The following is a 12,345-nucleotide window of genomic DNA, read 5'->3' on the forward strand; positions in this document are numbered from 1 at the left end:
CTTTTTTTTTTTTGTAAAATATTCCTTCACACCTACTTCTAGGTACTTTCAATATTAGCAAGCAAAAAGCAGTGTTTAATAGTTTAATAATAGTTTTCTTGTTTTATTTTCTCTTTATATGCTCAGATCATAGAATCACAGAATGATTTGGGTTGCAAGGGACCTTTAAAGATCACCTAGTCCAACCCCCCTGCCAAGGGCAGGGACATCTTCCACTAGATCAGGTTGCTCAAAGCCCCGTCCAACCTGACCTTGAACACTTCCAGGGACGGGGCACCCACAACTTCTCTGGGCAACCTGTTCCAGTGCCTCACCACCCTGCTCGTAAAAAAATTTCTTATGTCCCGTCTAAACCTACCCTCTTTCAGTTTAAAACCATTGCCCCTTGTCCTGTCACTACAGGCCTCGGTAAAAAGTCTCTCTCATTATAAGCCTCTTTTAAGTACTGAAAGGCTGCAATAATGTCTCCTTGGCTCCTTCTCTTCTCCAGACTGAACAACCCCAACTCTCTCAGCCTTTCTTCATAGGAGAGATGCTCCATCCCCCTGACCGTTTTCGTGGCCCTGCTCTGGACCTGCTCCAACAGATCCATGTCTTTCCTGTGCTGTGGACCCCAGAGCTGGACGCAGTACTCCAGGTGGGGTCTCATGAGAGCGGAGTAGAGGGGCAGAATCACCTCCTTAGACCTGTTGGCCACGCTTCTTTTGATGCAGCCCAGGATACGGATGGCTTTCTGGGCTGCAAGCGCACACTGCTGGCTCAAGTCCAATTTTTCATCCACCAGCATCCTCAAGACTTTCTCTGCAGGGCTGCTCTCAATCCTTTCATCCCCCAATCTGTATTGATACCGGGGATTGCCCTGACCCAGGTGCAGGACCTTGCAGTTGGCCTTGTTGAACCTCATGAGGTTTCAGATGGTTGAAAGCATTTTGTCAACCTAACAACACCCACAGTAGGCCCGCGTGCAGTAAAAGTGAGAAAATTTAAAAAAAAAAAAAAAAAAGCTGAAAGACAAAAGTTGTTGTAAGAAAATGTTCCTTGATATTCCCTGGGCATGTTCTTAATTGTACACTTGAGATGAAAGAAAAGGAAATAATTCAAAGCTTTCATATAGCTTGTGCATTATGTAAGATAAATTTATTTACCTTTCAAGCAGGTTACATAGGTGATTTTAATGCATTTTCCAAATAGAAAATATATTTACTGACAATACTCCATGATTCTTCAATATCACAGAGGGAAGGAAGATTTAGAAAAAAAAGTTCTGAAGTCCTGAGGCCTAGAAAAATACAAGAATAATGAGGTTAGAAGAATTAGTGGTCAGAAAGTTCCACCAAAAAGACAGTGAATTAAATTACAGAGGTTTTTTACAGCAAATCGGGAGTCCAAAATGTGAGTAATACTATAGCAGGATCAATGAGGACAAAGGAAACAGCAATAAGACTGCATACAATGCCAGAACTGCTTATGGGGCAAAATGGATGAGCCAGGAGTTCTCATTTGCAGCCCACACACTGACACAGCATCACTTTTTTTGTTCTCACATGTTCACAGTCAGTTACAAAGCCAACAGCACTTGCATGGCAGCTAAAAATGAGTGTATTTCTTCTCGATAAGGTGTTACACAGTGATACTGCCATCCATATTTTTTAAAGATAATCTTTTTCTCCATAACTTTGACCTACAGCAGATTCAAGCTGTGTTTCTGATAGGTCCTCATTTTCTGAATGCCCGCATAAAACAAAACTAGTGAAAAATAGAAGAAAACTGTCATAATGAGCATGTAGGGCTTATTAATAGAAATGTTGATAGGCAGTACTATTCATTGTGTGACTGATAAATACCTGGAGCAAAATAAGGAGCAACGTCTAAATTTGAAGGTGCATTTTTATAACAAGTTTTGTATTTTTAAGCGAGATGGACAAGTGAATTTTCCACGGAACATTTTGGTGCTCTGTGAAGTTTGCCTTTCTATATAAAGAGCTCATCTATATTTGTTTCCCACATGGTTCCAGGAATGATGTAGCATCTGAAATTAAAAATATTTTTCAGTAACTATCTTATGAAGGCTATCACTGCTGACAAAACACAAGAAGGACAGAATTTTAAGCATGCATTTTTGCAGTTGCATAGAAGTGCAAGTTTTGAAGTAATTGTAAATCCCATATACTGTAAAGTTGGAAAACATTTAGCTTACAAACAGGCAGAGAAGAAAAGCATGGGAGAGAATAAAAGACTGCCACGTTTGATGGCTATTGAGAGGCAGCTCTACTTGTTGCCAAGTGGTTTTATCTTTTTTATGTGGTTATCTTTTGTGTATATAAGTTCTTTGGGTTTGCATGGGTGATTGAGGAAGAGGCCTCAGAAGCCGAAATCTGGCTCGCTGTCAACAGAGCAGTCTTAAATTTAAGCACTGAATCAGTCAAAGTGCAGTTTTGCTCCCACAACTAGTTCCCTTCTTGCAGAGTGAGAGCGATTGGAATCAGATCACTTAATGGCTCAAAGGGGGCACGTGTTGAATAGTTTGGGCCTAAAATTTAATCGCCATAAAATAGTTTTTCTTTTTGAATAAAGGCCTATTCTTGGGATTATTAATATTACTCTTATTATTGTTGAGCACTTTATAAAAGGATTGCTTTTCTTAGTATCCACAAAGAGGCCAACCTGTTTATTAAATTGCCCTACTCCTACTCAGTGGCTCCAGTGCTTGCCAGTTTTAGCTGAAAGGTATGCGAGATGTCACTATGTTGCCAGATCATGTAATGATCACAATTTTGCAGAAAAGTTACAATTACGCCAAAACAGAACATGCTGCTGGCTTTTCGGCCAAGGGATTTCCCCTCTTCTTGTAAGAGAAGTAACACTTTTGCGGACAGGAGCATCTAAACCAGGGCTGACAGCAGAGCTGGAGACCCTCCAGCTCCCTCTTCTCTGGGCCACCCTTGCGACCTGCAGGTCGGGATTCTCTCCTGCTTGTCTGAACTGTCACACAAGACGTGATTGCCTACTTTTTTAAACAAATTTAGTTTGTAAAACTCAGAAGAATCTCACTGTGATAAACCAAAATAAATAAATAAATCAACCCCAAACCAATCAACAAACAAAACAGAAGATGGAGCCAGAGAGCAGCTTTTAAAGCAAATTGCCAGGGAAGATGGGGAATTCAATTTACTCCAACTCCCAAGACTCAAACAAGACTGCAGATGAGGAATTGGAGAAAGTCCTCCAAGACTCTGGTGCGGTACGAGGGCATGGAAAGTGGCTCCACTGTGTGTGAAAGCAGTTCAAACCAGCACTGCTTCTCCCCAGAGGTCTTCTCTCTTCATCCTGCACGTGAATACCTGAGCCAGTATTATTGCTCATAGGCAGGCAGCCTAATTCTGCTCTGTCCAAATCAAAGCAGTGAAAGTCAACCTGCATCAAGAAAATAAAGGCCAAAACTAACAGAGGGAAGGATGTTTCATTTACCATGCTGGCATGCCAAAACGCAGAGTAAGAGAAATGATGCTAAGAAACAAAGATGATGTAATATTAATTCAATATAAAGTAAGCTGCATTTTTCAGCTTGTTTTTCACTCCATGTTACTGACGGATATACTCTTCCAAGAAAGTTCAAATAATCCAAGCATACTGTACTAGTAACCACACTTTCTACCCATTCAGAATTTATGTTAACAAGAAAAAGAACCTTTAAATCAAGTATTTCCTTCCATGTAATTTTTATGATTACCTGCAAAAAGCACACACCAGAGGAGCATCATATAATGCTTAACCCTACTTTTTTTTTTAATGCAGAAAAAGAACTGAATAATCTTGCTTTTCTTGGCTTCAAATTCAGTTACTAAGTCATCTTGCTTTCGGTCCTAGCAATATTTTTAATCCATGCAATTTCACATGAAAGCTATGACAGAAAATGAAAAAAAACTGCTAAGAAGTATTTAAAAGATTTATTTTCTTGATTTTTTTCAACTATATGGGGAAACACTTTTCTAAACTACTCTAATTTTGCTTCTCTAGGTACTCATTAAACTTGATGTCTACAGCGATTCTGTCCGTTAGTTTGTCCGTTTGTTTTTGTCATTATGGGAAAACTGGTTTTTAAAAGTTTTTTATTGAATTGTGTGTGACAATGGTAGACCTGGGAGAACACTCATGTCTTGTTGGTAATTTCAATGCCTTTTCCACCATTACGAAAATATTCTTTTAGCCTGTCGTATAGAATGCAGGGGGAAGCTCCAGGTTCCCGTCTCACTTTGAAATCTTTCTATTTCTTCTCTGCTCCCCTTCCTCCTCTCCCCAGTTTCCCATGCATTACTTTTTCTTCCCTCAGTCATAGCAAAACTGCTTTTGTGTGCAATAATTTCCCAACCATATTTCCCCATCTTATAAGGGAGAGTAGAGCACTGATGTCAAGTTTGGACACCTGGTAAAGTGATGTACTAGACCTCAGGACACCTTTCTATTATTCAAGAGCCTTCCTGGTCTTGCAGAGGAAGTCACCGTTACAAATAAGCTTTAAAACATGCCCTTGAGATTTTTATCTTGACTGGTCACGGGATCCTCTCTTGCATTGTGGGGGTTTTTGGTTGTTTTGTTTGTTTGTTTTGTTGGGTTTTTTTGTTTTTTTCCCAAAGGGTAACTTATTTCCAAAGATCAAACCTTTATATAAAGCATATATTTGATTTCAGCAAATTATTATTTGGCTTTGGTCCAAAATGCATGCCCTCCTTTCAGTGTTTTCCTCCAGTGTCTTAAACCTGGAAGGAATAGTGTTGGGCCTGAAACTATTTAAGGATATAGGAGACACAAGGTTAATAGGGAAATGTAATATGTCTTAATAGGCAATTGAAGAAAATCCAGCTAATTTGGGGGATACATAGGACCTACTTCCAGTCCTGTGAACTACGCCTTTCCCTATCAAGACATTAGTTTTCTCCATTACGTGCTTCCTTAAAGGCCTGTTTGGCAAAAAATATTCTGGGTCTCCCAAGAGCCGGCAGTCTGTTGTCTCCAGCATACTCTCAGCCCCTGTTTATCTGCCAGTGTTGCACAGTGCCCAGTCTTGAATGCAAAAAACTGCAAAGACAGCAGACCTTGCCAGACTTCAGTTTTAAAAGACAATTTGAGATACACATCCATTCTGAAAGCTATCAAGTATATTGACATCTTCAAAGAATATCTCACGTCTCATCAAGTATCAAGACAAGCATTTCTACCTGTAGGTCTAGTCTAGGACCGCAGGATCATCCATAGCGGTAAGAGGATTGGTCTTTGCCTCTTTAGTAGTAGTTCTCTTCTAAGAATTGTGAGAAAGAGATGTTATCTAATGTGATCACATACCCTCTGGGAAATAAGACTGCAGATTAATTTCCTACAAGCTGTTATACAGCCATTGGCTGTTGCTGACCAGACTTTTCCCTCCACAGTACACTTGTGAACCTCAAATAGTTTAGTCGAGTAAAGCTTAAATGTCTTGCTGTGGTCCTGCAGATACTGCTTGTGTGTCTAGCATAACACAGATTACTAAACATTGTGAAAATTTAGTTTCTGCCCCAAAGAATTTGCTTTATCTTTCCTCTGTTGCCTATACCTACTACATAGGCAACATAGGTGCCGAGTGGGCAATCAGGATTTGTTCTGTTGCTGATGCCGCTGTATATTACTCCCAGAGAAAAAGTAAACTCCCGATCTTTGAGTTTTTCATACCTGAACTCTTAAAAGTCTCCTCAGTTTTTCTGCTGATGGGCAGGAGCACTGAATTTTTTCACGGAGAGCTGCTGCTTGTTGGCTTAGTGTGGGTAAATTTAAAGTTACAGCTGAAATAACTCTTTCCAATCTGCTGACAACTTCTATGATGTAGGACAACAGTTCAGACATTGAGCATGACTTTCCAGAATCTTTTGAGACAGATTATGAAAGTTTGGCGTATACCTCAGGAAGAAGTGCTTTTTCACTAGCTTTAGCACAGAGCTTTGGGTAAGTTATCTGACCTTCTTGGACCTCAATGAATCCATCAGAAAATGTGAGTGAAAAGTAGCATCTTCCCGAATATGAGCTGCTGGAAGTCTGTTGTGTTTCCCCTTAGGAATAAGCTCTCCAATAGTGAATTTCTACTGCCATCGCGCAAGCAGCCCTGCCGTGCTGCAAACCTGCTGCCAACCCCTGCCTGCCGCAAGGCTTTGTACTGAGCGTTACCTCTGCCCGGGCTCGCCCCGTGTTTTATTTCACCCATTTTCAACACCGAAATTCACGTAGAAATTGTTCCATTATGTAAACGTCGTGTGATGCAGAAAATACTACAGGAAGTTTAATACAGCAAGGTCCTACTGTCAAATGTAGCTGCAGAAATCCCGTCTTTATCTCAGGTGCTGACCTTCAGTCCCAAAATAAACTGATAGGAAAAAGTACAGAGGGAAGCAATCGCCCCGTTTAATCTTTACTCCTCTTTCTTTCGCAAAAGGGATCATAGCAACGTGACTACGGGACCGACAGCAAAGCAGCCTAACCGTGCCAACGGAGGAGCGGCAGGCACTTGTCAGAAGCGGGACACGTTTACCTAGCTGCCTCCCGAGGGCTACCCGCGCTCGGCCCGGACAGCCCGCGCCCCAGGAGGGCGGCCGTTGAAGGAGATGAGTGGTTAAACCACCGCCTGGCTAACGGTTTCCCTTCGCAAAGGCGCGGCGCCGCATCCCAGCACAGCGAGATGGCGGCAGCCGGCCGCCATTTTCCCCCCCTCCGACCACCGCGCCGCGCCCCGCCCCGCCCGGCCCGGCCCAGCCCAGCCCGGCTCGGGGGCGGTGCCGCCGCCGCCGCCGCCGCGTTGGTTCCTGCTTCCAGGGAGGCCGCGGCGGCGCCCGGCTCCGGCAAGTCCCTCCTCCGCCCCGGCAGTACGGGCCGCCTCCCCCGGCCGCAGCCTCCCCCGGCCGCAGCGTCCTCCAGCCGCAGCAGCGGTGCCCGGCGGCCCCGCGGCGCCCATGGCGGCGGAGCCTCAGCCCAAGGCGCTGACTCGCAAGCCCCTCCTGCTCAACAAAGTGGAGGGCTCGCAGGAGGTGGTGAACATGGCAGCGATAGTGCCCAAGGAGGATGGGGTCATCAGCGTCTCCGAGGACAGGTACCGGGAGCGGGCGTCCACAGGTCCCGTGGGGCCGCGGCGGTGGTGTGTCACCTCCACCACCGCTCGTCGGACCACCACACCTGCGGTGGTGGGCCACCACCATCACCGGCGAGTGATGGTGGAGGTGACGGGTCCTGCCGTGGTGGTCCACCGTCATCACCGGCGAGTGATGGTAGTGATGGACCAGCACCACCATCACTGCTGTGACCGTAGACTCCACCAGCGGAGTCCAGGCAAGCCTCAGCGGGTGGCGGTGGTCCAGCATGGGGACATTGCTTTAGGCAGCCGCATTTAGGTCCTGGAGGGGAAGGAGCTTGGGGCAGAGGTCTCCATCTTGGTGTCCATCTCCTCCCCCACCGCCATTTGGGTCCGGGCAGTGAGTGGGGCTGGGGCGCTGCTGAAACTTGCAGGACTCGAGTGACTTTTCTTAACGTGGGTAAAATGGGATTTGAGATCGCCTTCATCACAAGGATTGCCGGGGAGACTGTGGAGGTCTTTGACCTTGCCTAAAGATTGCGGTGGCATTGGCTAAAACAGTAGTTTTGTTTCCCCTTTCCCCTCTCCAAACGTTTCTTGGTAATTGTTTAAAAATACCATGTATCAGTGATAAGATCTTGGAGTTAAATCCCGTGTTGTAAAGCTGCCAAAGAGGAGAATGTTTTCAGGCCGTTTAGCTGAGCTGTGCGGGGTCTGAGGCTGCCCAGAGGCAGCTCTGTCTCTTTTGAAAGAGCTCAAACTTAATTCAGCCCTGCAGCTGGAGCTTCAAAACTCCATCCTGAAGGTGCCTGCCTTTAAAGTAAGAGCTTATTTTTCTTGCAGAGTCCATGAATAATTATTTTAAGTAAAATTTCTTGGCAACTCAGGTGCATAGTGTAACCTGTGTCCCCAGCTTGAAAGACAAATGTTGACCAATGTGTGAATATGTTTTGATTCTCAATTTTTTTTTGGTGGGCTGTTTCTCTTGGATGCCTGTTATCCTGTTGAGTGTCTGCTTTCATGTCTCTGCTAGCTTTCTGGAAAACTGTCAGTATTTCTTTCATCTCGTCTTTGTCCTCATTGTAAGTTAGTTTTCAGCTAGTTGTCAAATCTGTGCAAATTTAAGATCACTTAAGTTAATCAACGCTGTGGTCTTCAAGTGAACTGTCATGCCTCATAGCAAGAGAAACTGAGCTACATAAAACAAGTACACTGTCAAAGGGACTTTAAGCAGAGTTTTACATTGCTACATGCTCATCATTTTATTGTCTTTACATTTTTTATGTATTTGTTGTGATGCTGAATAAAGCTTGAGTGTGTTTTGGCTCACTGTAGCTTGTTAGGCTTACTCAGCCAATTCTTTTTATCTGTAAGAACGTATTCCTGGAATTCATTTGCTCTTGTATAGGTGTCTCTCTCCATCTCTGCCTCTCCCCCCACCTTATAAAAAATAAGTAGCTTCTGCTGTTTTAGCATGTGTGAGTTGTTGAGAATAGGTTGATGCTCCAAGTTGATATTTCTATGTAGAGAAAGGGATTGATCAGAGATCTTTGTTTCACTAATAACTGAGATGTCGGGTTCAAGAAACAAGTGGTGAAGTGGAAACCAGGGGTTCCATACTAAGAAACTTGCTGGTTCATGAGCAACCATCCCTCTTCTTTCCCATCCCAGAGCAAACCTCTGGTGTGGGTCAGTTAGGTCCTGCTTGCTGATGAAACTGGATAAAGAAATCTGCTGCTAGATGTCTAAAATTTTGCTGTTGATACAGGATAGCTCTACGGACATTAAAATACTGTAGTAAGTCTGGATGTTCCCAGGCTATTTTCTGTTTAAAGGCACTAACCAGCTAATTTGCCTCCTTGTGGGGCTGGTTTGCAGTGTCTTTGAGATGCTGTAAGCTATGATCGTGCCTTTTATTTCTTTAGGCATGAAGATGTTGATTGATGGCTTTTTCTTTCATTTTCTGCCTGCATTAGCATTTTTATTGTAATTAAAAGGTTCAGAGTCTAAAACTTATTTGGAAGGAATAGCAAGTTGGGAGTCAAACTTGGAGGTTTCAGGATACCTGGGGTGGAAGTTTACTAGACTTTCAATACCTGTGGGTTATGATTAGGCTTGTGTAGATCCTTATGGTACCTTTTCCTGTTTGGACCTGCCTTCTAGTGTTAGTGTTGACATGGTTGTTTAATGGCCTTGGAATGTGGAGAGCTTTTAGAGATTCCTGGAAACTGTAAGGGACGGTTATGGAGATGTTATCTGTCTCTGTACTTGTTAGCCAAATAAATGAGTTTTGACCATGTTTCCCAGCCTGTGATATGTACTGCTCATATGAGAGAAACGCTCTGAAACTTTTGCAGGGAGCTTCAGCTGGAACGACTTGCCATCTCCAGCGCTTGCTTCAGGCTGGTGAGGATGGGTCTTCTGGAGACAAAGAGGAGGGAGTTCTCCATTGGTTCGCTGGTTAATGGCTGAACATATAATTGTTGAAGCTGCTAGTAGTCTTAACATACATGACAACTAGGTACTGCTTTAAAGGTTTTCTTTAGTGCATGATGTGGCTCTATACCCGTAAACCCTTCAAAACAGGAGCCCGGTCTCTAGTCTCTATTTTTGGCTGGCACCAGTGGTTTTATCTGGTTTTAAAAGGCACGGAAGTGGTTTCAGCTATAGCTTGCAGACATAGTAATGTATTATATAGCCCTGAATCGTTGTATTTGTAGCACACACATGCACATATTTTAAGAAAAAAAAGAGAAAACTAAGTAATATGAGAGTGTGGTTATTCCTCAAAAAGAATGGCATAGAGGGGGAAAGAAGGAATCTTGGGGGGGTTACTTATTTAACTAGATTATCTAAACTTTACATAACCTGCAAGGTTGGAGTTTCTTTTCAGTGTGCATCACCTGTATGGTCTACATATTTTCTCTTCTGAATCCTGGTCAGTCATGTTAGTTGAATGATGTGCATTGTGTCCTAATCCTAGTTAATTTGGCTGATTCCTTACTAGGGCAAAATAGACTGAGCCGGTATCTCTTTACAGTACAACTGGTGTGCATTGGGAGGGATAAGATGTAATTTTATTTTGTGTCTTCCTTCTAAGGAAAAGGGATGCACCTGTCTAGGCAGGTGAGAGTTAAAGGAGTGGCAGCGTTTGTTATCCAAGAATGTATAAATCTGATGCAGGAGGGCTATAAGAAATAAATTATTAGCTTTCATCCATGCTCTTTTGCCTGCCAGCAAACAGGTGGAATTAACAGACACATATATCCAAAAGTGTAGTCTTGAGTGATCCATAACATTGAATGCCCTAGGTGCTACACATGAAGCTAAAATTAGATTTTCCTAATATGCATAGCTGGCCCTAAGCTGTCATCAGCTTCCCGTGTGTTAAAAGCATGTGCTACCATTTCAAAATTGCTGAGTGTCCTTGTCTTTTGTTGCCTTCAGAAGGAGATATGGGTGTTGGGCACATCTGAAAAATAGGTCACTGGCATGTCAAGTTCAGACACATCGTAACTCCATGCTCCGAAGAAGATTTAGTGTCATTAATCTTACCTGAGCATGAGTATACGGTGGGAGAGGTGCACTGACTCACCCAGCTTTCAGTGCAAGCAGTTCTGCTTGGTGTTGGCACACTTCTATGTTTCTCAAGAGCCTGCCAGTGATGTGAGTGCTAATTCAGCTGGGTGTCTGATGTGCTGATCATGTGTCACGGTGCAAGACTGGCAGGAGGGGGCTAGGTGTCATTGTGGTAAACCTGCACTTCGCCACTAGCCATCTTTTTTTCCACTAGCTATATTGTAGGTGAGGAAATCCTAGACATGGGCTGGTGTAGGCAACTTTCCTGGTAATTATGAACCCTGGTCTGTGCCGTCTTTTGGGTGGGAGTTCTGTGCTCACTTCCATGCTACAGACCTTGGAAATGTAGGTGTTGCAGTCAAGAACTGTTCTCCTTAAAGTATTCATGGGAGGTAAAAGCTTTCATAGTCAACTGAAAATTGTAAAAATCTTTTCTTTTTAAAAAACAGGCATTCTAGTCCCCTAGAAAGTGACAAAGCCTAGGAGAAAAATATTTATGCTGTAGGATTTTTTTTTTTTTTTTTAAATAAGGGAACAGAGACCTTTGTCTTCTCCACTACCTTGTATCATCTTAAGTTCCTTTTGAACTGAGATGTCTCGTCTTCTTTGTATGGATCACTGCATAAACAGTGAGCCCAGACTGTTTGTCATCCGCATTCATATTAGTGTCTTCATCTCACATAGAGAAAACTGTGCAGAGCTTGTATTGCTAAGTTTGATTTACAGTTTGAGGTTTTTAAATGCAGATGTGCACTTAAGCTGTTGTCCAAGGTTTGTCTTCTGGGTATGCTAACTAGCAGGTTTTTTAGGGGGTAAAAAAAATGAATGACTCGTTTGTAGATGAAATCTCGACTTTGCTAAACTAATGGTGAACTAGGAATGGGAATGTGCATATGTGACAAGAAATGTGGGTGTTGTCTTTGGCGTCCTGCTGACATGCCTTCTAGCACAGAGAAGTGTGATCTTTCCACCCTTGAATATATCAAAAGCAATCTTTTGCTCCGTGTGGTTTTCTTGTCCAGATCCAGAACATAAATCATATAGCATTATACTTCATGCCTGTGAAATACCTCTAATGGAAAAGTGAGGTTCTTCACTCAGTGCTGCATCCAGGCAGAGTGCAAGGAACCACAGACCCTTGGTAAACTCTTTGGGTTTCCTTTCTCCTGTGGTGGAGTGGTAGAAAGTGATTGCTTTGCCCAGCAGTATGATTGCTATACAGGTCTGTAATTCTCATCTAAGCACAGGCTGTGTCACTGACGGCCGCTCTGCTTTGTGTGTGGCTGTTGGTTTGCAGCAGAAGTGCAGGTGATGAGAGAACTGATTTTAATGCTGTTTGTGTATGTTTCTTGGTCTAAGCCTGTAGGTTTCACACCCAGGTTGAGCAGTAGTTCAAGCAGTGCAGAAGGTGTGGATGCTTCACAGGTGTAAAGAGACTTGTCCCTGCCTGGAGGTTCTTTAAATTTTGATAAAAACATCCGTCACCAACAAAATTGTTGAGAGGAAATGAAGGAACTCTACATTAACAGTGCAAAGTTTCATAAGAGACCTATTGCTGTAGATGCAACTTGTTTGCTCTGAATTTTTTTAAACTAATTGGATGTGTTGCAACTTGATGACTGTGTTTGGAATAAAGCTCAGGGTGGAGGTTAGTGCTGGCTGTTTGAGTGAAAGAA

At 43.2% G+C, this 12,345-nt stretch overlaps 1 protein-coding gene across 2 annotated transcripts in view; it reads left to right on the forward strand.

Moving 5' to 3' along the window:
• Nucleotides 1-6,808: 6,808 nt before the first annotated feature.
• WDFY2 (WD repeat and FYVE domain containing 2) overlaps nucleotides 6,809-12,345 on the forward strand; it is a 68,098-nt gene continuing 62,561 nt past the window's right edge. The window contains exon 1 of one of the 2 annotated variants that reach the window (XM_072850271.1): nucleotides 6,809-7,111. In XM_072850271.1, coding sequence (XP_072706372.1) covers nucleotides 6,975-7,111 — 137 coding nt within the window. In that variant the 5' untranslated portion in view covers nucleotides 6,809-6,974. The remainder of the gene's footprint in view (nucleotides 7,112-12,345) is intronic. The other variant, XM_072850272.1, reaches the window with a different exon arrangement.

The sequence above is a fragment of the Ciconia boyciana genome, chromosome 1, assembly GCF_034638445.1.
Source record: "Ciconia boyciana chromosome 1, ASM3463844v1, whole genome shotgun sequence".
NCBI classification, from domain to species: domain Eukaryota; kingdom Metazoa; phylum Chordata; class Aves; order Ciconiiformes; family Ciconiidae; genus Ciconia; species Ciconia boyciana.